Source organism: Ailuropoda melanoleuca, chromosome 4 (assembly GCF_002007445.2).
Source record: "Ailuropoda melanoleuca isolate Jingjing chromosome 4, ASM200744v2, whole genome shotgun sequence".
NCBI lineage: Eukaryota > Metazoa > Chordata > Mammalia > Carnivora > Ursidae > Ailuropoda > Ailuropoda melanoleuca.
The window spans coordinates 108,044,912-108,071,192 of NC_048221.1; the positions used below are offsets into that span (position 1 = coordinate 108,044,912).

A 26,281-nucleotide genomic window follows, 5' to 3' on the forward strand; every position below is an offset into this window, starting at 1 on the left:
CCCTGAGCCGAAGGCAGACGCTCAACCGCTGTGCCACCCAGGCGCCCCCTCAAGATGTTTAAATACAACACTGACCAATGGCTGGCTTATTACTAAACCACGCTGACCCAGGGGTGACCCCTTAAAAGCCAGACTTAAAAAATGAAAACAAGAATAATTTTTAAAAATTAACTAAGCAGAGACATCAGTGATCAAATACTGTAGGAGAAACACAGTCTACAGGATTAATTCAGACAAGCCACTAAACAAAACAAATAAGAAAACAAACAGTGGTAACAACCACCTCTGGAAGGAGGGACAAATTAGAATTTATACTTGCTGTTATATATGATCTGAAATATCCAGTTTCAACAAAAAACATGTGAAATATGCAAAGAAACATGTTAACTCATACATACGGAAAAAGTAGTCAGTAGGGCTTGACCCTCAAGAGGCCCATATAATAGATTTAGCAGATGTCTTATTATTTTAAAAAGCATCTACTTATAAATATGTTCAGAGAACTAAAGAAAACTATGTTTTAAAATTTTAAACTCAAAATCAAATAGAGAATACAAATAAATACAAGTTATTAAAAGAAAAAAATGGCACTTTTAGAGTTAAAAATACAATTACTGAGGGGCACCTGGCTGGCCCAGTCTGTAGAGCAGGAAGCTCTCGATCTTGGAGTCATGAGTTCAAGCCCCACATTGAGGGCAGAATTAACTTAAATTTTTTTTAAAAGGTACAATTACTGAGATGAGAAACTCTCTAGAAGGACTCAACAGCAGATGTGAGCTGGCAGAAGAAATTTTTAGCAAATTTGAAGACAGATCATTAGAGATACTCTAATGTGAAGTGTAGGAAGAAAAAGATTTGGAAAACTACACATTTATGTAACAAGAAATTATTTTCTATCTTTGGAAAAACTATATTAAAAGAAGCCATCAGGACTTGTGGAGTTAAAACAGCAGTCTACATTCCCTTGAACTGCCCAGACCATTGTGGTATAATGCAACTTCGGTTTTCAAACTCCAGTGGATGGCCCTTTAATTTTGACAGGGCAGAGCCTTAGAGCTGCTTCCAGGGAAAGCACACGTTCTCTAGTTCTGAGGTTTGTTAGAGTCTAAACATCATCTGCAGGCTTGGCTTCAACAAAATGTGCAAGTCAGAGCATTCTGAAGAATATTCTTTAAAAGAAAGTATTCATTTGAAGCCCCGTGTTCCCTCCTCTGGACTGTTATTCAAGACAGCAAGGCTGTTCTTTGCAAATCTCAATGTTCAGAAAAGAGCCTTCTTCTCATTGAATATTAGTAAATGGATAAATTGATCACATGTGTCCTCGCAGGACTGTTGTTTGAAAACACTGCCTTGGTTAGAATTTATAACTGTGCAGTCTCAATAAATTCATGAATTAATTTCATATTCTTGTGTCCTTAAGAGGTAGGAAGGGTTAACATATAAAACAATCAAGTTGCTCTTTCAAATATCTATGCATGGAATCCCATTTCAATAGAAGGTATTGTACATGAAAATATTCTGAGGTAGAGGTCTTTGGGTTACAGCTTCTAGAAATAATCATTACATTTTTTTAAAAAAAGTTTTTGTTTTAAAGATATTATTTATTTATTTGGGGGGTGGTGGAAAGGAGCAGAGGGGGAGAGAGAGGGACAAAGAGACTCTACACTGAGCATGGAGCCCAATGTAGGGATTAATCCCAGGACATTGAGATCACCACCTGAGCTGTAACCAAGAGTCCCACACTTAACCAACTAAGCCACTCAGGCACCCTCATTACATGTAAATACAATTAATTTAAGTAATTTAGACATGCTTACATTAAATAGAAGGGCAGTTTTACTTCTGTTCTCGGAGCTTTAAAAGAGAGGATAAAATCTACATATAGAAACATCATGCATTACTGAAATGTTCATTAAAGAAAACAAAACTTCCCTTTTTTCCATTTGTCATCCAAGGTAACTAAATGTCTTTAGAGAAGTTAAGTTGCTGTCATAGCTGGTTTATTTTGGGGTCAATTATTTTCCCATTGACTCAGCAGAAGTTCCCACTTGTTGCCATTGACCAGGAGAACTCACAAAAGTCCTGACTTTCATGAGTCAGGATTTGTCTGGCCACAGTCAATCTGATTTGCCAGATAAGAGAATGTGGTTTGGCCTGTTTCCTGAGCAGGAACTTCTGCTTGGTCTGGGGTCATGGAGGCAGAGGAAGAGCCCCCCCCCATCCCAGGAAGGCACTCGGACCCACCTCTGGACCCCCAATCTTGTTGATAAGGTCACTACTGTTTGCCATCACCCATATATGGGGGTGGATGGACACTGAGGGTCCCAAGGAGCCAAACTCCAGGATGAGATGGATAGGAGAGGAACCTCTGGGCATCAGGGTGTACAGAGTTCCCTGCCTCTGAGCCCAGGAGCCATCGGAAGCGAGGGATGATGGCGTGTCTCCTTCACTCTGCCAACTTCCTCACCTGTCTGCATCCCTGGCAATGGTGAAATTCTTTCATTTCTGAGTGAGTTTGTGTCATTTTGGAGGGATTTGATAACACAATCAGGGAAGCTATTTCTAATATGACATATGGTGAGTTTGTACTGCATAAAAAACGAAAGTGGGAGAAGCTTCTAATGGGGAAAATCCTCTAATAAGTATAAAGTACTTTCAAAGACCTTGCCTCCTCCCCTCTCTACAGAAACACCCAGGGGGTTGCAGGAGAAGGGATTGCTATTTTTACTGTACACTTATCGAAACGTGGGCTCCAGGAGAGCCAGGTGACCTGCCCAGACTGCCCAAGGAGTGCTCACACGAGCCTCTGCCCTTGGCTGTGCAGCCCAACTCAGGAGGCTCTGATCGTCACTTCTCCTTTCTACTTAGGAAAGGAAAAAAGAAAGGAAGGGAAGGGAAAGGAAGGAGGGAGGGAAGGAGGGAAGAAGCAAGAAAACCACCCCCAAGGCAGAGCTAGTCCCCACCTGTAGGTCACAAGTATTTCTGGTATTTGTTTATTTCTCTTGCCCTCTTGCCCTCCCCAGCCCCGTCCCAGGCGGCTGAAGACAATGACCCAATTTGTTTCTCTCTGTTTTCTCTCCCCCCTTTTTTGCCCATAAGAGCCACTTTACAAAAGTAATTTGAGTTTTTACAGAAGGGAATTTAAAAGGCTATTTTCAGTTCATGCTCAGCAGACAGTACAAGAGTTTCCCAGTGATTGAGTCCTCTGAACGTTAGTTCTTCAGAACCTTCAAACATTTGAATGTGGCTAAGAAGAACCACTGTGATACCAAAGTTCTCAGTGAGATTTGAAATCTGAATAATGGTAGTGCAGCTTCTTCCTTCCCCTCTTGGGAAAAGGAAGCAGGGATGGGAAGGTGCTGCCCATCACAGCCCATTTAATCAAGGTGCTTTGCTGCGGGCTGGAGATGAAGTGAGTTCCTCTGCTATGTTTGCTGATGTCTTAAGGAAAGCCAGAAGCCACAGCTTGCTCACCTCTCCACGCTCTTCTGTAGCTGAACTGGTCCAGGTTTCTTGACCCTTCTCAGGCCACACGGCACATATTGAGCAAACTGGACAGGACTTGGGGGACTGTTGGCATTCAATGAGCTGTTTATTATCTATTTGTTTACACTGTACAGTTACAGTCAGAAATATAAAGCACAAAGTATATTAATATAGGGATTTCATATTAAATTTATATGAAACTTTCAAATATCATTTCTTCAAGTTGCTTATTTATCTTATGGATGTGAACATACCTCTCTACATCAGGTTTTTTTTAAAGATTTTATTCATTTATTTGACAGAGAGACGCAGTGAGAGAGGGAACACAAGCAGGGGGAGTGGGAGAGGAAGAAGCAGGCTTCTCATTGGAGCAGGGAGCCCGATGCGGGGCTTGGTCCCAGGACCTGGGATCACACCCTGAGCCGAAGGCAGACGCTTAACGACCGAGCCACCCAGGCGCCCCTATATCGGGTTTTTTTGCTTGAACTAGCCACTCAGTTCCTGACCCAGGATTTAATGATTTAATGATGAACTATTCACATCCTTGAGTCACCATCAATAAGAAACACTGCACAACTAGGTGATAGAAAATTTTTTTATTGATTTTTTTTAAACAAATGTTCCAAAATTTCTAACTGTAGAGATTACCTTTATAGGTTCTAACAACGTTGCTGTTGTTATTGTTGTTTTTCCTCTTTCACCGATTAAACTGATGCTGGCATTTTCTACAACAATGCAGATCCTTTTCAAACCCTCAGAACTTTCTTGTATGGAGCATTTCACATGAAGTGGGCTCATGCTGGAGACTGGGGCTCCTGGGTTGACAGCCAGGACCAGGACCCAGGCTGTGGGGGCCACACCCCTGGGCCCAGTGCACACTGGATCCTCATGGGCTGCGGGCTTGGGTGAGACTGCTCACAAATGGGGAGCAACAGGCCTGAGGGATCAATGCTTACACACTGCATCAGTCTACTGCCTTCACCGGCAGAGTAAGCTAGGGTCTCCCTGCCTCAGCCCGCCCATCTGTGAAGTGGATATAATAGTACTACCTACCTGCCGGGGTTGCTATTAGGATGAAATGAGTGCTGTGTGTGGCCACATAGTAAGTGCTACCTATGTATGTGGTGTTTTTATTTTTTTTTAAGATTTTATTTATTTATTTGACAGAGAGAGCAGAAGCAGGGAGAGCAGCAGAGGGAGAGGGAGAAGCAGGCTCTCCTCTGAGCAGGGAGCCCGATGCAGGGCTCAATCCCAGGACCCTGGGATCATGACCTGAGCTGAAGGCAGACACTTAACTGACTGAGCCACCCAGGCACCCCTACCTGTCTGTTTATCAGGTAAAATTAAAAGGTCGAGAGGCTCTGGAGCAAACCCCCAAATCACATGCAGAGCCAGCCAGAGTCAGATTACTTGGTTCTGAAATTCTGGCTGCATCCCTCTCTAGATGTGGGCCATAGCAGGTTACTCAATGACTCCGGCCTCGGTTTCCTGGCCCATACACGATGATGGCATTGTACATATACAGACGGCATCTGTCTATCACAAACAATGGTAGTGATATACAGATTAAATAGGGCAGTTCACGTAAAGTGCTTGAAACACAGCACGTGCTCAAGAAGCAATGGCTGCCGAGACACAACAGAGCCTGGATGTGAACTCAGAGGGGCTGAGTTCTAAGCCAGGGTGTACCTTGCCCACTGCCCACGTCTACCTCCCGCCAAGTTGTGACTCCCAAACAGAAAAGTGCTCCAACTGTCAGATTCTCTTCTACAAGTTATTTTAAATCTTTCCACCCAGATTGTACTTTTCAATATTCTTTGTTCTTCATCTTTGGACTCTGGAGTGGTTTTTCCACATCCTGATAGAACAACGCCAAGCTCAGTCACAGTGATTGTATTGAGGGCCAGGCATTAAGGGAATTCATTTCGCAAAGGCATGGAGGCTGCTGGTCAGTGACCACTGTCTTTCCAAGTCAAGTACGACACATCCTTTCTCATTCATGTTTTATTAGGAAGTCCTATCAAAGAATTAATCAGTTATAAAACTTTAAATATTAAATAAATCATTCTTATCAAAGAGATGATTCTTGTAAGAATATCAGATTTTTCATAAGATCAGAAGCAAAGTCAAAATACAGCATTTCATTTTACAAATTATTTTTACAATTAACGGTCATGAAAAAGAAACAACTTTAAAAAAATAACACTGACTCTGTGCAAATGTTAACATCAGGGAAGAGCTGTAGAGACGAGGCTGTTAAAGTGTAAATTTTAGATCTGCAAGGGAAGCAACATGAAATAAGTCATCTTTTATTAAAATAGATCTTTGTCTCTTTGCAGCATATACATATATATGTATTTTCTCTTTAAATAAATATATATATATTTTTCACGATGACTTACTTGACAACATTCACCTGGTGCTTTAGAGCCATGACATTTGATTGGAAAAGGAAGACAAATTTCAAAAACATGGATTGTACAGGGATTCTCCTACAACAGAAGAATTTCCTTGAGTTGGGAATGTCTCTCAGCTCTCCTCATATGAGGACTTCTGAGTCTTCTGAGGAATCGTCGGCAAATAAAAGTCCATCTGGTGATGGGCTCCCCAAGGGCAGTGTGCTGGATTGGGACCAGGAGACTCCATTTTTTACAAGTCTGTCCTCTGGTAAAACACAGTTCTTTCCCGGGGCAGCAGAAGCCAGATCTCCCCATTCTTCACTGCCCCCATTCAGGATGTACCTTTCCTCATGAGGTCTGTTCTCGTGAACTTCTGCAGTGACCACGCTGACGGCAGCGCTGGGAGTACAAGAGCCAATGATAGAGTCAAGATCAATATTCATGTCCAGCTGAGCAAGTGTGGGGCCCTCTCCAGGGTCCTCACAGCTCTCGGGAAACTGTGTGTTGATGTAAATGACCTCAGCTTTGTCCTGAACTTCAGGCAAACTTTCCAAGAGCTTTTCTAGCTGCAGTCTCAACACTGAAAAGGTAGGTCGGTCCAAGGGCTCAGCTCTCCAGCAAGAGTGCATTATTTCATACCTACAAGTATACAGAAGGGTGAGTTTTTCTCAGTCCAGCACCCAGAGCCCTGAATGCAATCCACACCTTGTTTTCACCTATTCTTTGATTCTGTCACATTTTAATCCACACTAATTCTACTTCTGGGAAATTTCTTGTATAAATGTCTCATGGGCATGTAATAAGTGATTCTCTGGCTCCAGGAATACAGAACATATGTGTCAATTACATCTACCGTTGTAAAGTAGGAGTATTTCAGGTCCTTCCTTCATGCTAGAGGTTGGCAAACTATATGGCCCACGGGCCACGTCCAGCCCACTGTCTGTTTTGTAAATAAAGTTTTATTGGAACACAGCTACATTTATTTCTTGACATATTGTCTACAGCTGCTTCTGCTACAGTGGCAGAGTTGAGTAGTTGCTACAGAAACATATGGCCTGCAAAACCAAAACTATTTATTATTTGGCACTTTACAGAAAAGGTGGGCTGACCTTAGTTCCATACCATCAAACTGGGTTTGCAACCAGGAGAACTGAGTTAGCAGGGTCCTGGGGCAGGGGCTAAAGAGGCCAGGGGGTGGGGTGTTCTGTGAGTGTCACTACATTTAATCTTCTCAACAGCCCTGTCATTGTTACTTTGCAATGAAAATGAGAGTGGACTCAGGGATGGTATAGATGCCACCACGGCTGTGTGGGCAGTAGGGGAACAGCCTCCGGCTGGACAATTCCTATTCCCAGGGACTCATGACCCCTCTGCTGTGTCGTGTACAGACAACTCTCTCTTCCGGGTAGCTTCTTCATTCGCAGTGTCTGATAGAATTAAGAATTATGAGCACAACGAAACAAAGAGATGACTGAATTAGGAACTACTGGCCGGAGATGAAGAGTGAGTTACACCATCATTTCATTTTGATTCTCTCCTGTTTTGAGAAATTGATATTCGTGTTGCTGGATAAGAAAACAACCCAAATTGAAATCATCTGACACGTGGACTAGATGCCACGTGTCAGATGATGAACATAAATACGCAATTATGAACATAAATACGCAATTCCCGTATTTACATTNAGAAATTGATATTCGTGTTGCTGGATAAGAAAACAACCCAAATTGAAATCATCTGACACGTGGACTAGATGCAATCTTCTGAACATAAATACGCAATTCCCGTATTTACATTGGACACATGATGTAGATACTTTGGCTAATTCCAGTAGCCTGTGGTACTTCACACACGGGCAGATCTCATCTATGTAGGCGTCTAACAATATCTTTTCACTTGTTCACTTTTGCAGCCCCTATCAACGCTTGCACATGCTTCTGGGAGGTGGAGATTTGTAAAGAGCTCTGCCTACGAAGGGGCCGGCCATGAACACAGGACACTGAGGTAACGGCAGGGGCATCTTCCCATCTGAGAACCCTGATTCTCACCTGGACGTCAGACTGCGGAGTATTTTTTACTCTCCCTGTTTTTACCTTCACTAGATGGCCACTTAGACTCGACAAACAGTTTTTATTTCCATTTTCAAGGTTTTTATGGTATAAATCAATTTGCATTACTTCCTTCCCCCCCCACAAAGCCTTGATTGTTGGCACTCTGAGATGAGCTTTGAGGAATTCTGTCCTTAGAGACACACACTCCTTTCCATTACTTCAAAAAGGGGCTGTGTTATTTAACTTATTTTCAATTTTTCTGGGTCTTTGAGAAAGCATTTGAATAATCTATCATTTTTTCATGTAGCGAAGTATCACTATCACTTTGAAACTTATTTATTTATTATTTATTTATTTTTAAGACTTTATGTATTTATTTGAGAGGCAGGGGGAGAGAGAGAGCATGAGTGAGGAAGGAAGGGCAAAGGGAGAGGGAGAAGCAGACTCCCTGCTGAGCAGAGAGCCTGAAGTGGGATTCGATCCCAGGACCTGGGGATCATGACCTGAGTTGAAAGCAGATGCTTAACTGACTGAGCCACCCAGGCACCCCGAAATCAATTTTTTTTTTTTTTTACTTTCAGTACTTTGTGAAGTACTTAAAAATATGAACATGGCTTTTATAGACATGGGAGCATGTTTACTGTCTAAGCTACTCCCCCAAAAGGGTGATGCCACAGTAGCGGACCAAGGAGAGGAGCAAGAGGGCCTGGACAGTAATGGGGGCTGTGAGGTTTAGTAATGTCAATTTTAGGGGTGGAAAGAAAACAACAGGTTGGGTAGTTGACTTTGCAAATGGTCATTGTTGTTTTCTGTTGAGATTTTATAAAAGAGATAATCCTATCAGTTGCCAGGGGCTGAAGGCAGGGGAGAATGCGGAGTTGTTTCATGGGTATAGATTTTTCAGTTTCATAAGATGAAAAGAGTCCTGGAGATGGAGAGTAGCGATGGCTGGACAACAAAGTGAATTCACTTCACACTACTGAACTGTACACGTACAAAGAGTTATGTTACATGTATTTTACCACTATTTAAAAAAGGAGTTTAAAAAGATGCAATCATACAAATGTACAAAATTTATAAATGGATGAATTCACCCATATCTGTCAAGCACCTGCTTGTCCCTGGCAAAGGAGTGTCTAGCACCACATTCTTNCAGCTCTCAGGAAACTGTGTGTTGATGTAAATGACCTCAGCTTTGTCCTGAACTTCAGGCAAACTTTCCAAGAGCTTTTCTAGCTGCAGTCTCAACACTGAAAAGGTAGGTCGGTCCAAGGGCTCAGCTCTCCAGCAAGAGTGCATTATTTCATACCTACAAGTATACAGAAGGGTGAGTTTTTCTCAGTCCAGCACCCAGAGCCCTGAATGCAATCCACACCTTGTTTTCATCTATTCTTTGATTCTGTCACATTTTAATCCACACTAATTCTACTTCTGGGAAATTTCTTGTATAAATGTCTCATGGGCATGTAATAAGTGATTCTCTGGCTCCAGGAATACAGAACATATGTGTCAATTACATCTACCGTTGTAAAGTAGGAGTATTTCAGGTCCTTCCTTCATGCTAGAGGTTGGCAAACTATATGGCCCACGGGCCACGTCCAGCCCACTGTCTGTTTTGTAAATAAAGTTTTATTGGAACACAGCTACATTTATTTCTTGACATATTGTCTACAGCTGCTTCTGCTACAGTGGCAGAGTTGAGTAGTTGCTACAGAAACATATGGCCTGCAAAACCAAAACTATTTATTATTTGGCACTTTACAGAAAAGGTGGGCTGACCTCAGTTCCATACCATCAAACTGGGTTTGCAACCAGGAGAACTGAGTTAGCAGGGTCCTGGGGCAGGGGCTAAAGAGGCCAGGGGGTGGGGTGTTCTGTGAGTGTCACTACATTTAATCTTCTCAACAGCCCTGTCATTGTTACTTTGCAATGAAAATGAGAGTGGACTCAGGGATGGTATAGATGCCACCACGGCTGTGTGGGCAGTAGGGGAACAGCCTCCGGCTGGACAATTCCTATTCCCAGGGACTCATGACCCCTCTGCTGTGTCGTGTACAGACAACTCTCTCTTCCGGGTAGCTTCTTCATTCGCAGTGTCTGATAGAATTAAGAATTATGAGCACAACGAAACAAAGAGATGACTGAATTAGGAACTACTGGCCGGAGATGAAGAGTGAGTTACACCATCATTTCATTTTGATTCTCTCCTGTTTTGAGAAATTGATATTCGTGTTGCTGGATAAGAAAACAACCCAAATTGAAATCATCTGACACGTGGACTAGATGCCACGTGTCAGATGATGAACATAAATACGCAATTATGAACATAAATACGCAATTCCCGTATTTAATCTTCTGAACATAAATACGCAATTCCCGTATTTACATTGGACACATGATGTAGATACTTTGGCTAATTCCAGTAGCCTGTGGTACTTCACACACGGGCAGATCTCATCTATGTAGGCGTCTAACAATATCTTTTCACTTGTTCACTTTTGCAGCCCCTATCAACGCTTGCACATGCTTCTGGGAGGTGGAGATTTGTAAAGAGCTCTGCCTACGAAGGGGCCGGCCATGAACACAGGACACTGAGGTAACGGCAGGGGCATCTTCCCATCTGAGAACCCTGATTCTCACCTGGACGTCAGACTGCGGAGTATTTTTTACTCTCCCTGTTTTTACCTTCACTAGATGGCCACTTAGACTCGACAAACAGTTTTTATTTCCATTTTCAAGGTTTTTATGGTATAAATCAATTTGCATTACTTCCTTCCCCCCCCACAAAGCCTTGATTGTTGGCACTCTGAGATGAGCTTTGAGGAATTCTGTCCTTAGAGACACACACTCCTTTCCATTACTTCAAAAAGGGGCTGTGTTATTTAACTTATTTTCAATTTTTCTGGGTCTTTGAGAAAGCATTTGAATAATCTATCATTTTTTCATGTAGCGAAGTATCACTATCACTTTGAAACTTATTTATTTATTATTTATTTATTTTTAAGACTTTATGTATTTATTTGAGAGGCAGGGGGAGAGAGAGAGCATGAGTGAGGAAGGAAGGGCAAAGGGAGAGGGAGAAGCAGACTCCCTGCTGAGCAGAGAGCCTGAAGTGGGATTCGATCCCAGGACCTGGGGATCATGACCTGAGTTGAAAGCAGATGCTTAACTGACTGAGCCACCCAGGCACCCCGAAATCAATTTTTTTTTTTTTTTACTTTCAGTACTTTGTGAAGTACTTAAAAATATGAACATGGCTTTTATAGACATGGGAGCATGTTTACTGTCTAAGCTACTCCCCCAAAAGGGTGATGCCACAGTAGCGGACCAAGGAGAGGAGCAAGAGGGCCTGGACAGTAATGGGGGCTGTGAGGTTTAGTAATGTCAATTTTAGGGGTGGAAAGAAATCAACAGGTTGGGTAGTTGACTTTGCAAATGGTCATTGTTGTTTTCTGTTGAGATTTTATAAAAGAGATAATCCTATCAGTTGCCAGGGGCTGAAGGCAGGGGAGAATGCGGAGTTGTTTCATGGGTATAGATTTTTCAGTTTCATAAGATGAAAAGAGTCCTGGAGATGGAGAGTAGCGATGGCTGGACAACAAAGTGAATTCACTTCACACTACTGAACTGTACACGTACAAAGAGTTATGTTACATGTATTTTACCACTATTTAAAAAAGGAGTTTAAAAAGATGCAATCATACAAATGTACAAAATTTATAAATGGATGAATTCACCCATATCTGTCAAGCACCTGCTTGTCCCTGGCAAAGGAGTGTCTAGCACCACATTCTTGGCCATTCAGCCCCTCTGCTGGCCATGGGTCAGATCCCAGTGGGTTTGGGTTTTACCCTATGGGCAATGGGGAACGACGGAGAGATTATGTTTAGGGCATCCATGATCAGACTCATTTCAGAAAGACTGCTTTGGTTGCCACCCAAAGGATGTGTTAGGAGCCTGGGGGTTAGGAGAAAAATGAGATGGGAGACGGAAGGGCCTGCACTCTTCCACGGGAAACAATAATCCTGACTCACTCATCACTTACATACACTGTGAGGTCGCTGTGCCACTGTTTGCACATACGTGATGAGGAAGTGGAAGTCGATGGCCCCTGGCCCTGTCCAGCCCTGGGCCTCCATGCTTTGAGGGTCTTCAGGGTAGGAATGGAGGGGAGGGGGCTCTGAAGGACATCTGCTGGCTGATAGGAATCGGCAGGATAAAGGAAGAACAAGGTGGCTCCCTGGTGTCACACTGCACGATGAGGGCGATCAGCACAAGTGCCGAGAACCATTGTAGCCAGCAGGTAGGGAGTGTTCTAAGGGCTGCAGCCAGGACGCCATGAACTCGGCTAAGGAAACGTACCACGTAGGTGACGGCGGCATCACACAGAGTGGCCTCGTGGGCCATGGGGAGCAGGACTTGCAGCCTGGGAGTGATGCTGTGAGTAGGAGGTGGTCCCTGGAGGGCAGGATCGGAGAGCAGGGCACAGGGCGTACTCTGCTCTTTACATCGGTATAGTGCTTAGAGTGGAGTTTAAAGAGACCAAGGGGCAACTCAACACAGGAATGAACTCATCTCAACTAAGGTTAGACAGCACACATGGAGGGGAAGCTCAGAAGTATCTTTCTCATTTTTTAAAAGAAAATGCACAGATATGTAAACACAGAGGCCTCTTTGGGAGACATTGTTCTCCAGCATCCAGATTCGAGGGGGGACATGGGAAGAGGGTCTGGTTCCCCAGAGCCCCTGTACGCCTGTAGCATGGGGACCACCGACTGGTCTGCTTTGCCTGACTTCCCTGACACGCAGCATCTATGACTCTTTCACCTAAAACTTCTTACCGACTCAGCATTCCCTACTTGGCTCTATGTGAAATGTTTCAAAACCACCATGTGACACAGCTTAGACCTTGCTAAGACCCCAGATAATCGCCGCAAATACCAACTTCTTCTGGAGCACAAGAGAAGCTAAGAAAGAAATGGCAACAAAACTCTTCATTCAATATTGTTTGGCTGAAACTGCTTCCTCAATTTCAGAAGCAGACATGTCATTAATGTGGTCCCTTTAAAAACTACCATAAAACCCCAAATCTAATTTAATTAGGACTTCAAGATATTTCTAAAGGACTTATGTTTTTTTGTGTCTGTTCTTCGTGTTATATATTTACAACCACAATAACCACCACCACACCAAGCAGGGTGAGGCTCTGATCAATAAAGTTTCCTTCTGCTTGGCTTGGACAGGACCTGGGAGGTCTGCATGCACACTGACCTAGGTATTCTCACCCATGTGTAGAGGCAGGGCCAGTGTGTGTGTGTGTGTGTGTGTGTGTGTGTGTGTGTGTAGGGGGGTGTCCCACACGTGCCTCCTCACACCAGAGCCCCATGATGGTGTTCCACATCAGCCATGCAGGCCCACAGTCCTGAAACATTCTTGCTAAATATGGTGAAAATGCCCTCTCTAAGCCCATGACTCCTGTGACTTCCATCAGGAAGGTTCAAATCTCCAAGCTAGAGGCAGTGCCACAAGCAATTATTTTTAAAAGGTCAGCAAGGTGTTTGGGGGGCATCAATCTGGCATGTTACTACTAATCATTGGTACCATTATGTGACACGCCCACAGGCTGAGCATTCTACCTGTTCTCTTAACTTCTCTTCCCAATCCCATTCTGAGTATGTGACTCTACTGTTTTTTTTTGTTTTGTTTTTGTTTTTGTGGCTAATAATGAGGCACAGAGAGGTCCAGTCACTTGTGATGGCCACACACGTGGCTGGTTGGGAGACAGCAGCTTGTCTGACTGCAAGTCCTGGGCCTCTTCCCATACTGCCCGCCCCGAAGAGAGAGGACCTGTCTGGACAGGTGTGCACTGTGGTCCTGCACACTTGGAGCTGGGGGCTCTCATGCCTGCTGAGCACGCAGTCTCCCAGGGAGGGTTTTAACACATACATTTCTAGGCCCACTTCGTACCGAGAGAGTCACAATCTCTGCACAGGGCTGAGGTTAGAATACCTCCCCAGCAATTCTGAGGACCAGGCTGACCTTAGTGTCACTGGTTTAGATTTCCAGATTCCCTAACTGAAGATATTATTGTTTGAAATGTTGTATAGAAAGAGAACTACAGCGGTAAGAGGGCAGGTAATCGTTCAAGTCCCTGAGGTATGATAGATTTAACCTGTTTATAGGGTAGATCTGGAGGTGCTTTTAGAACTTCAGGACACATGCAGGTTCCCTGGAGATGTGCACACACCAGCTCCCACACCAAGAAAGGTTTCTGGCCTGTGATGTCTGCATGTCACCTTCCGCATACACCCATCTGGCTAAGGGTGACCCCTCCCGCTGAGTGGCCATGTGTCCCCAGGTCTGCGCAGAGCCAGCTGGCTGGCCCGTGCAGAGTGCCCAGGGACCCAGAGAAGCTCACTCACAGTTCATCCAGGCAGTCCTCGGGCTGCTTCAGCCTGTGGCCGTGGAGAAGATAGTCGTACATTTCGTGGTTTTGGACTCCCGGGTAGGGAGTCATTCCTCGTGTTGCTATTTCCCACATGGTCACGCCAAATGCCCACTGAGAACAAAGCGACAACAAGTTAGGATGCAAGTCTTTTCAGAAAGCCTGAATGGACTTTTTCATCTAGAAAGGTCATTTCCTTAAAGGCCGATGATGGTGCACAAAGCTGACAATTATGCCTGAGACACGCTGCTCTCCCAATGCCGCAAGAACGAGGGGCTCAGGGAGCCACACCTCCCTGGTTGTACTCAGGCTGTTTCGGGAAATCTGACAAAGGCGGATGCAGCCCTGTCTCTGTGTGTCAGTGCTCTGTGTAATGCTCTATTCCCAATCTCCGGGTAAGGGATTAATTACACAGCACCTTTTATATAGAGCCGTTGGATGAACTCATTCAATTTAATGTGACTATCTTAGTTGTGGGCAATAAGTCACTATATTGTAGAAAAAAAAAAGGATGGGAAAAAATTAAAGGCCTATGCAAAAACAGATCTGAATGTCAAGCTACGTCACCAGAATATAGTTTTCTACCTGAATTAAAGAATCTCGTGATAAATAAAAGGTGTGAACATGCCCCCCAATCCTCAGTTTATCAGGGAGTAAAATGTCTTGCAACACCAGCTTAAGTCACTTCTCTCTGCGGGCCTTCAACCCTGCCACGTGGGTCTCCAACTCAAAGCTCTGCACATACCACGTCACTTTTACTTGTGTAGACTCGGTCCGCGAGACTCTCTATGGCGATCCATTTCACAGGCATCTTAGCGATGCGGCCTTGGCGGTAGTAATCACCACTGTAGATCTTTTTAGAGAGGCCAAAGTCCGCGACACAGACGGTCATATCGTCTCGTAACCTACAGAGAGCAAGTTCACGTCCTCAGGGATGTTTAGAGGCAAAGCCTAAACACAGGTCTGCGTCACACGCAGCTGAAAACATTCATGTAAGGAACCAAAAGATGGAGACCCCGTCCACCTGTGAGGGTCCTGCTTAGGGACCAACGGCAGAGCAGGTGACAGGGAGGTCTGGGGGGTCTGTGTGGGGATCTGGAGCAGCACGACACCTGTGCCCAGAGGGCGGAGCTGCCTGGAGGGAAGAGACGCTGCACAGGGGCAGAAAGAGCAGCAGCCCCAATCCAGGGCCCTCCGGGACTCATCTAGCAGCCAGTAGCTTTCCTGCCTGGTATCTGGAAGCAGCACTGGCTCCTGCCAGTTTGGGGGAGGTGGGGAAGTTCGAGCTGTAAAAGGGGGATCCTGGACTTCCTGTTAAGGTAGCCCGGTGGTACTTGAGGAATTAGCTGGAAAGCGAAAGGGATACAATTGCATTTATAGCCCAGGCTGTTAAAGCAGATCCTAGACAAGAAGAAGAAGAAAGGAAAAATGAGTGGTCTGGAGGTGGGATGACTGCCTTGTTCCTGTCTGTCTGACACTGGCTTTTAAAACTGAAAAGTGCCCCATCCTGGGAAATCCCTCCCAGGCAAAGTGCACAGTTGGTCACCCTACCTGATGGGAAAAACATGAAGAAAATATTAAGGGCAAAGAGAGCTTTTCATGATTCTCCCTCCGTGGTAGAAAAATCACTTAAATAAGAACAAACAAGGGGCGCCTGGGTGGCTCAGTTGGTTAAGCGTCTGCCTTCAGCTCAGGTCATGATTCTGGGGTCCTGGGATCAGCCCCACACCAGGCTCCCTGCTAAGTGGGGAGCCTGCTTCGCCCTCTGCCTGCCGCTCCCCCTGCTTATGCTCTCTCTTTCTCTGTCAAATAAGTAAATAAAATCTTAAAAAAAAAAACCCACCACAACAAACAAACAAGACCCTTCTGGGTTTTAAAAATGAGGTACAAGTGGTAGGGGGCTGAGGGGGGTCAGGTAAGGAGTCAGGGAACAGCCCCTATGGTCACATCTCCAACCAAGAAAAACAGTAACAGCAATACATTTAAGGAACACTCTCTCTTCCTGCAATAATAAACCTAAAAGCGAGAGCTAGTTAAGATTTAGAGCAGGTGATGGTCCTGTTGGAGCAGGACGGAGAGAGGGGGGAGCTTGAGCTCAGAGTTCTTATATGAGTCCTTGTCTCCCTGCTACAAGAGGGGAGACTCCATGTGGTTTCACGGTACACACTCACAAGGCAGGATCTTGAAGCCTGAGAGACAAAACCCTTATGATTTTCCTTCCTGCCTCCATGACTAGCTGACTTATGTAGAACTCTGGGTCCAAAGCTAGCTGATGGCAAAGGGGAAGGATCACAAAGATCATACCCAGCACTCCAAGCGGAGAGAGTGAAAATAAAAAGAGTCACAGGAGAATGTTTTGGAAGCCAACCAGACTCGTGGAGGTAGATGTTGTGAGAAGTCCCGGTCACACATCAGAGCCAGAGAAATCCCATCTCCAGAGCCAGCCACACGCTCCCCTCCCAAACCTGCCTCTCCTCCACTGTTTTTTTTTTTTTTAAAGATTTTATTCATTTATTTGACAGAGAGAGAGACCGCCAGCGAGAGAGGGAACACAAGTAGGGGGAGTAGGAGAGGAAGAAGCAGGCTCCCATTGGAGGAGCCCGATGTGGGGCTCAATCGCAGAACGCCGGGATCACGCCCTGAGCCGAAGGCAGACGCTTAATGACTGAGCCACCCAGTTGCCCCTCTCCTCCACTTTTTAACAACAATAGGCCACCCGCCCCTATTCCTGCCTGGCTCCCCACATATCTCACACGATGAGGTCTAACCCCTCTGGGATTGGGCCAGGGCTCTTACATGCAGTTTCGAGCAGCTAAATCTCGATGAAGAAAATTCCTGTTGCTCAGATACTCCATTCCCTGGGCGATGTCCACCATGAACTTCAGTAGTGTCTGCAGAGGAATATGCTGGGGGTGGGGGGAGGAGAAACAGGAAGACAAAATATGTGTTAAAAGTTAAACTTGGAGAGTTATTGCCACCTGAGGGGAGACAGAGTGTTCTTGTGTTTGTTTTTTTGGTGTTTGTATTTCTTAAAATTTGGATCCTGAAACAAGGAAACAAACCTTTCATTTCCATATCACTCATCTCACAAATAAGTGTTTAAAAAAGGAATAAAACAACAACAAAGCAGAAAACTTCTTGGCAAATTTCACATTCTCCCTGTCTTTAAAAATATTGATGGTGAATAACATTCTTTTTGCAAGTTATGAGGTCAAATTGGATCCTTTGTGTCCTCTGGAGTGGCGGGGGACAGAGCACCTGTGCCCGGAAAGGAGGGGAAAAGGGGCGGGCTGCCTTCAGCGGGGGAGGGGCAAAACACTGGCTCAGCCCACTCCAGTCATGCAGGTATATGTGGTCATCTTCCTTTGAGACGCTTGGAAAGATACATTTCTTTCAGACCGAAAGTAGGACAGTCTTTGCCCCTTATTACAGGACCAAAGGACCACAAGGAGGAATTCAGGGATTTTATTTTTGTTTCTCTAGAGCCCTCCTGTATCAACAGTCTACACTGTACAAATCAGACCAGGCAGCCAGGGTGAGAGAACCTGCCCGGTCAGGAATGAAGATGAGGGTGATGACAGATGAAGAGCTCTGTGTTGTAACTAAACATTTTCGCCAGCAAGGGCCCTGAAGAAAAGGGTCTTCCACAAGTCCCTGGCAGTCATGAATGGGTCCATCCGTGACAAACTCTCCCCAGGGCACTGGATTTGTCATGGCTTATTGTCTGTGGAACATGAGTTTTCCAAAGCAGTGTTCAGGAAGACGCTGAATTTTTAATGATTTATATTTCCCAACTAAGATATGTGTTAATTACATCCTGACTATATGACAAAGCGCTTTAATTATCCTTTACCCTTACATACTGGAGTTGTTAAAAACAAGTAAACAAAGAAATGTAAACAAATCAGGCAGGAAAATCTTATGTCTCTGTTCTGTATATTTGAGGCATTTGATTTGAGGCACTGATGACAATTTCTAGGAAAGGATTTGGGTGCTAAAGGATATAAAATCCTGCTGACATTGTGAAGGTTTAGCATATTAGGTAATATTCATTTGTGTTATTTTTCCCTAGAACAGTTATGTTATTCTTGCAAATTGTGACCAAAAGTAATTTAAAAGATAACTGTGTGGTAGAACTAAGGAATGAATTCAACAAGGTTATAGGATACAAGATTGAGATATGAAAATTAATTGTATTTCTGTACACTAGTGATGATCAATCTGAAAATAAAATTAAGAAAATAATTCATCTAAAAAGAATTAAAAATAAAATACTTAAGAATAAATTTAACAGGAGAAATGCAAAACTTGTACTCTGACCATTATGAAACACTGAAATTAAAGTAAATCTAAATAAATGGAAAGATATACTGTGTTCATGGATCAGAAGACTTGATATTGTTATGATAGCAATACTCCCCAAATTGATCTACAGATTTAATATAAGCCCGATCACAGTCCCAGCTGGCTTCTTTGTAGAAATTGACAAGCTGATCCTAAAATTCATATGAAAATTCAAGAACTCAGAATATCCAGAACAAGCTTGAATAAGAAGACCAAAGTTGGAAGCCTCACATTTACTAATTTCAAAGTTTACTAGAAAGCAACTGTAATCAAGATAATGCAGTACTAGCATAGGATTGACACACAGATTAATGAACAGAGTCAAGAGTCTAGAAATAAACCCACAAATATATGGTCAAATGACTGTGCACAAAGTGCCAAGATCATTCAGTAGGGGAAAGAATGGGACAAGTGAATGGGATATGGAAGAGAACTGGACTCCAACCTGAAATCATACACAAAATTAACTCAAAATGTATCAATGTATCAAAGACCTAATGTAAGAGCTCAAGGATAAAATTCTTAGCATTATCCATAAAAGCCAAAAAGTGGAAACAACCTGAAAGTCCATTAACAGATCAATAGATAAATAAAACATAATATATCTATACAATGGAGTATTATTTGGTCTTAAAGAGTAATGAAGTACTGATAGAAGCTATGATGTGGATGAACCTTGAAAACATGCTCGGTGAAAGAAGCCAGACACGAAAGACCACAGACTATGATTCCATTGATCTGAAATATCCAAAATAGGCAACTGGAGAGAGACAGAAAGCAGGTTGCTCAAACTGAGCTGGAGAGGAGGTAGGTGGGGGATGGGGTAACTAGGTGATGGGCATTAAGGAGGGCATGTGATGTGATGAGCACTGGGTGTTATATAAGACTGATGAATCACTGACCTCTTCCTCTGAAGCTAGTAATACACTATATGTTCATTAATTCAATTTTAATAAAATTAAATTAAATTAAAAAAAAAGAAAGGTTGCTTAGAGCTAGGAACAAGGTGGGGAGGGGAGATCAGGAAGTGATTGCTAAAGGGCATAGGACTATTTGTTAGATGATGAAAAGTCTGTACAATTTATTGTGGTGATGGCTGCAAAACTCTGAGCATACCAAATACCACTGAGTTGTATACTTTAAATGGCAGAACTGTATGGTGTTTGAACTATATCTCAGTAAAGGTGTTATGAAAAAAAATTACTGTTTCAGGAAAGAGAGGGAGAGGAAAGAGAGAAGACAGACTTCTCTTTTTGTCTCTGGAGACTGGTGGATAAGGATGTCGTGCCTCGAGGAGCTGCCACCATCAGACACGTGGAGGGGCAACTGCAGCTTAAACAGCAGAGAGGTGGAACAATTGTGGACATGGGATGATGTTGTTGAGTGTAGAACTGACGAACACCACAGCTGTCCTACCTCTGGACTTCACTGTGCGAGATCCTTCTGCACCTGCTAGCGTGGCCCAAGACCACGTCTCAGTTATGTAAATGTGCTTCCCCAGCAGGGCCTGGGTGCTGGGCCCCGGGTGCCACTCTGTCTTCCATGTGAACAGTATTTTTGGAGCTGTGCAGGGCAGACAGACAGATGACAGGACAGGACCCCAATTCTCATGGGGGTGAACACGCCAAAGGGAGGCAGGCTGTAAGAACATATGCATCAAGCAAGGAGAAGAGCAACCTGCTCCAGAACCTCAGCAAAGAAATGAATTCTCATGGAAAAATTTAAAAAATATTCTACACTGTCTTTGTGGCTGTCCTCAAAAGGGGGGTGGGAAAAAAAAATGGCAAATTAAGAGGAAGTACATGGCCACGATCAGAATGAGCAAAGACCTAGTGATCTGAGAGCACACATGTGCTTTAGGAAAAGGAGGTTGTCTCATGTGCCAAAAGCAAAGAGGCAGAGAGAATGGGGTGATAAAGCAGGAAAGATAAGTTGGGATCTGTTAACAGATCGGATGGCTTCCTTGCATGTAATATAAAACCCAACTCAAGTGCTTTAATTAAGCTACAGTAATCGAGACAATGTGGTAGGGGCAAAGAATGGGCACATAGTTTAACAGAACAGAATAGAGAACTCAGAAACAGACCCACACTTACACAGCCAATTCATTTCTGACAAAGATGAGAAAGCAATTCAACGGATTAATGACAGTCTTTTCACAAATGATATTGGTCATCTATATAAAAAATAAAAGCAAATCTTAAGCTAAATGTCACACCTTATATAAAAATTAATTAAAAATGGATTACAGACTTAAATGTAACACATACAATCACATAATTTTTAGAAGATAATGTAGGAGAAAAATTTTTTATCTGGGTTTAGGCAAAAAGTTCTTAGACATGACAGCAAAAACATGACCCATGAAAGAAAAAAACTGATGAATTGCACTAAATATTTTTACTCACATTGAGAGAATATGAAGACAAAAAAAAAAAAAAAGAGAGAGAGAGAGAGAGATAATACAAAGACAAACTACAAACTGGGAGAAAAATCTTTGCAAATTGCATATCCAAAAAAGGTACTGTATCTAGAATATATAAAAAGCTATCAAAACTCAACAATAAGAAAAACAACAACCCAATTAAAAAAAAACAAAAAACTTTAACAGACCTTCACCAAAGGGGATATAAAGATGGCAAATAAACACAAGACAAGATGCTAAGCATCCTTAATCATTAGAGAAATGTAAATAAAACCACGATGAGGTTATCACTATCCGCCTATCAGAGCAGCTAATAACCAAATCAAACCAAACCAAAAACTACTAATGAATACCAAGTGCTAACAAGAACGCAGAGCAGCTGAATCTCTCATACGCTGCTGGTGGGAATGTAAAATAGTATAGCCACTCTGGAAAATCGTGTAGAAGTTTCTAATAAAATTAAACATACGCTTTCCATATGACCTAGTATCTCACTTCTGGGTTTTTACCCCAGAGAAATAAGAAGTTATGTTCACTCAATAGTGTACATGATTTTTTTTATAGCAGCTTCATTCATCCTTGCCCCAAACTGGAAAAAACAATGTGTCCCTCAACAGGTGAATGGATAAACCAACTGGTATATCCATGCACTAGAATATACACAGCAATAAAACAAGAAATGAACTATTGATACGGGCACCAACTTAAATGGATTTCAAAGGCATACTGCTGAGTAAAGGAAGCCAAAAAGTTACAAACTACATGATTCCATTCACATAACATTCTCAAAAAAACAAAACTATAGTAATGGAGAACAGATCACTGGTTACCAGGGGTTAGTCACGGGGGCAGAGCGGGAGTACAAAGATGTAGCGGGAGGAGGTGTTGTTGGGTGATGAAACTGTTTTGTATTCAGACTGTGATGATGGGTACGTGAATCCCTTTATGTGTTAACAATCACAGAACTGTACACCAAAAAGGGAAAAAGAGTCAATAACACTGTATGATAATTTTAAAAAGATTTTTATAAAGATTATAAATGGTCTCTACCTCTTCCACAGTGATTCAGGAAAAAAGTCCAGTAAGAGGCTACTTTATTTCCAAAGGGCCCATACGAGAGGTTGAACTTCACAAGTAAAAACAGACGATTGTTGGGCATCAAACAGCCCTGAATATGGGCCTGTATATTTTTACTGTTTTCCTATAGAATTCACTCTTACGCAACACAAAATTCCCATCCTTCCAAAAATTATTAGAAAAATCATACCACATACCAGAAAACTAAATGGGAGTGAAATTGCCCATCAATGTGAAACAAAATCCATTCAAGAGGATGGCGTGTAGCCATGCACAGCCAACTGTCTGGAGGCTGCCCTGCTGGGGAGGGGTGCACGTGGGATGGGGCCGTCAGAGGAGAGCCAAAGGCAGGGGCTCTGCAACCTGAGGGCCAGTCCTGCCTCCACCACTGTCTGATCTGTGCCTCAGTTTCCTCACCTGAGATTCTATGAGTAAGGACTTCCTATGGTTGGTGTGCCATTACTGCATCACAATATGCAAAATAAAGCCTCTACTAAATGTTTGAGAAATGTGAGCACTGTGGACGGCCTGCAGGTAGGTGCATGCCTCCTAAGTGCCACCCTGTGAAACACGTAGGCATGGAATGAACAGCAGGGATGTGAATGTCCAAAGATGCCAATGATTGTGCTAAGATGTCGGAAACTATAGGGTTTTTTTGTTTGTTTGTTTGTTTTTCTTTTCCAGGCTCCTTATAATATTACCGTCTTTCTTTTGGGTAGAAAAAGGGAAGAAAAACACTCAGCCATGCTGAGTCCCCAACTTTGGATTAGGCCCTTCAACACTTCGGAGGAGCCTCAGTGATTTTATAATAGCTCTGAGATGTGGCTACAATTTCCTAACTCTGGTTAGTGACTGTGTGGGTGAAAGACTTCAAGAAGTCATGGGGAAGAGAACAAAAATCTGAGCATGAGACCAAGGGGAACTGAAAAAGAAAGATCACTTATACCTTCCAGGGAATAACAAAACAAGTAAAAGAAAAAGAAAAGGAAAGCAAAAAACAACCTTTCATATCCATAACACAAAGGGTCAGCCGGACATTGGAAAGAAGGTTCCAGAATGTTTACCCTAAATTGGGTCTTAAGATTTTGTTTTTGTTTTTCAAGTGCCTTGCCAAATTTGATAAATGGCTGTTCCTACAGATTTGTCTGTGTCTTGGGATGAGGACTTTCCTCATTAAGCCCCACAGTCAGTCACCTTTCTTGGGGCCCCTGGTCCGTCTCCTGGGTGGGACCTATGGCTGCCTGCCCGTGGGCATAGTGCTTCAGTGTAAGCTCCCGTTTCTGTTGGGCTTCCCTGTGCTGTGGGATTCAGACAGTGTTTGCCCTGTGGGGTCACCACCCTTCTTAGGGGCACTGTTGAAGGAAAGCATGCCGGCCCACCGAATCACAACACGCTTTCCGATCCTGAGAATGGAGGGGCTCTTGATAATCGGAAAGGTAGACGGAGTATTCATGCTCGGTGTCCAGAAAGACAGCTCAGTGCAACTTCCCTCTGGGAATGAAACGGATCCTGCTTCTAGTGATTTCAGAGTGAACGAGTTGGAAAGAGGAGACTTTAAAAGAAAGAGGCTACTCTGTCAGCATGTGGGGCCCACCCGGCTCCATGGCGATGAGGCTTGAGCCATGAGATTGTGCACCCAGCTGGCTTCTTCCCCCCATAAAATGGGAATAATAAGACCTATGAGCAGGCCTGCTGTGAGGACAGAAACCACATTTCAGCCCCTGGGGTGCATAGTGAGTGCTGAACAAAGGCCACACGTCCTCTCCCTCCCTCCCTCCTTTATTTTCAAGGTTAGATGCTGAGGCTTCCCAGGCCCTGTCACCAAAGCCTGGGGGACTGTTCAGAGACAAGACGACTGGCTAATTACCTTGGGTCCTGTCTCTAGTCGGGAATAGAGTAAGTAGGTATGCAGATCCCCGTACTTCATGAAGGGTAAAATCACCATGGGCTTTGGGATGCCTTGAGAGCTCATTTCTATACATACACCTGAAATTAAAACCAGAGAAAGTTACAAAGAGCGCTTTGTTACCAGTAACTAGAAAAGCACTGCAGGAGCACTGGCCAAATTGAAACCATGTGCTCTCGAGGTAACAGCTAAAAACAAAATAAACATGTGGCTCAGTTGGTTAAGTGTCTGACTCTTGATCTTGGCTCAGGTCTTTATCTCAAGGTCATGAGTTCAAACCCTGTGTTGGGCTCTATGCTGGGCATATACAGCCTCCTTAAAAAACTAACAAATAAATAAAGTGAATACTCATAAGTCACACACAAACTGTATTAGAATATGGAACACATGCTGGGTCCACTTCTTGGTAATTATTTTCTTTCAGATTAGTGCCAATCTTTGCGTGAGAGCTCTCAAAAATTAATCTGTCACAACTGTAGCCATCTAGACACCCATGGGGTTTTTGTTACACTGAGCCTAAGTGAGGGCTAGTGACTGCAATAGAATTCAAGGGCAAACTAGCTTCATGGGATAGTGAAGTACCCGATCAGGTGAAAAAGCCCGGTGCCATCAAATGCTCAAAACTATTAAAAGAATTGTGAGGGCCAGTAGGTAAAATCCACACCTCTAAATTTTAACCGTTATACACAGGAAACACCATTTATCATGAGAAGCTAGAACTAGGGCCCGTCTTCAGATGGCAGGCTGGCAAAGCTCTCGCATGGCCCATCAATCGCAAAGCGTGATGGTTCTCTGAGTATCTGCCGGAATCAACCCCGGCAAAGGAGTAACAATGGTTTCTTCGAAACAGTTTTGTATCCAAGCATTATTTTTCGCATCTCTCTGCAGCTTTGGTCGTAAAAAAACTTTGAAAGTTCCCCAAAGAATTTAGCACTTATCAAGACACAGGACAGAAAAAAAAAGTCAGCAGACTATTCGATAATTTTTAGATCGCTCCTCTGTCTTGGAATAGTGGCATTTACACAGCAATCTCCTGATAGCTACAGGGCCACAAAACCAAGTTCTATTAAATCGTGTCCCCTGAAACCAGCAGTATTAGATCCTAGGAAATCAGTACTTGAAAATATGTTAATAGATTATTTCCCAAAGGTGATCTACGGAATTTGTCTACTTTGACAACCTCACCCCACAGGTATTTGATTCATGGATAATCTTAAATCAATAAAAATGATAACAAAGTTTAACATAAGCTTTTGTCTTGCCTTGGATGAACGTGGGGGCCCCGTTTTCACCTACAGTCACCTAGAACTCTGTGGACACCAACTGTTCCTGAGCCCTTGGGGTGTCCAGGAAATACAGGCCCATTTGTACCATCAGCCTCAGAAAATACAACTGTAAGAAGGCTTTGGGGTGAAAAACTCAATGTTATCAATTACTGTGGGGTCATACAAAGTATAAACTTATCTGCCCCAGAGACTTTTCTTTTGACAGGGAGTGGATTAGCCAAGCCCCGCTGTCCCCCCAGTCCCGCATTTCTCTGAGGTACCTAGGAGTCCGATGACGTTGGGGTGGTTGAAGTCTTTCATGCACGCAGCCTCACTGAGGAACTCCTCAATCTCTCGCTGAGAAAAGTTGTCCACTGAAAGAGAGGGTGGAAAATGGTAGGCTCCGATAATGTACTCAGTTAGGGGGAAGGAGGTAAGAGCAATTTTGTTCTCTAAAAGTAAAATCAGGAAAAGGCAAAACTACAGCAACAATAAACAGAGGAGTGGTTGTCAGGCATGGATGGGCGGGGAGGGATGGAAAGATGGCACACAGGAGAATGTAGGGCAGGGAAACTTCTGCATGATACTGTAATGGTGCACATAGGACACTGTATTTGTCAAAACCCATAGAAGGTTCAATACAAGGTGAAAGCTAATATAACCTATGGACTTCAGTTAATAACGTGTCACATGGGTTAATGATCTATCAGTTGTAAAAAATGCACCACACGGACATAAGACGTTAATGATAGGGAAGATTGTGAAGGGAGAGGGGCATATGGGAACTCTGTACTTTCTGCCCAATTTTTCTAGACACCTAAAACTGCTCTAAAAATTAAAGTATATTCATTAAAAACAAAACAAAACCAAAAAAAAAAACAAA

General features: G+C 43.4%; 1 protein-coding gene across 2 annotated transcripts in view; it reads right to left on the bottom strand.

Annotated features, from left to right (window-relative positions):
• Window positions 1–4,751: 4,751 nt before the first annotated feature.
• MERTK (MER proto-oncogene, tyrosine kinase) overlaps window positions 4,752–26,281 on the bottom strand; it is a 110,161-nt gene continuing 88,631 nt past the window's right edge. The window contains exons 14-20 of one of the 2 annotated variants that reach the window (XM_034659531.1): window positions 25,680–25,772; window positions 24,095–24,213; window positions 17,178–17,287; window positions 15,127–15,286; window positions 14,359–14,495; window positions 9,116–9,245; window positions 4,752–6,394 (exon numbers count right to left, since the gene is read on the bottom strand). In XM_034659531.1, coding sequence (XP_034515422.1) covers window positions 6,026–6,394; window positions 9,116–9,245; window positions 14,359–14,495; window positions 15,127–15,286; window positions 17,178–17,287; window positions 24,095–24,213; window positions 25,680–25,772 — 1,118 coding nt within the window. In that variant the 3' untranslated portion in view covers window positions 4,752–6,025. Of the gene's footprint in view, window positions 6,525–9,115; window positions 9,246–14,358; window positions 14,496–15,126; window positions 15,287–17,177; window positions 17,288–24,094; window positions 24,214–25,679; window positions 25,773–26,281 lie in introns of both variants that reach the window. The other variant, XM_011231159.3, reaches the window with a different exon arrangement.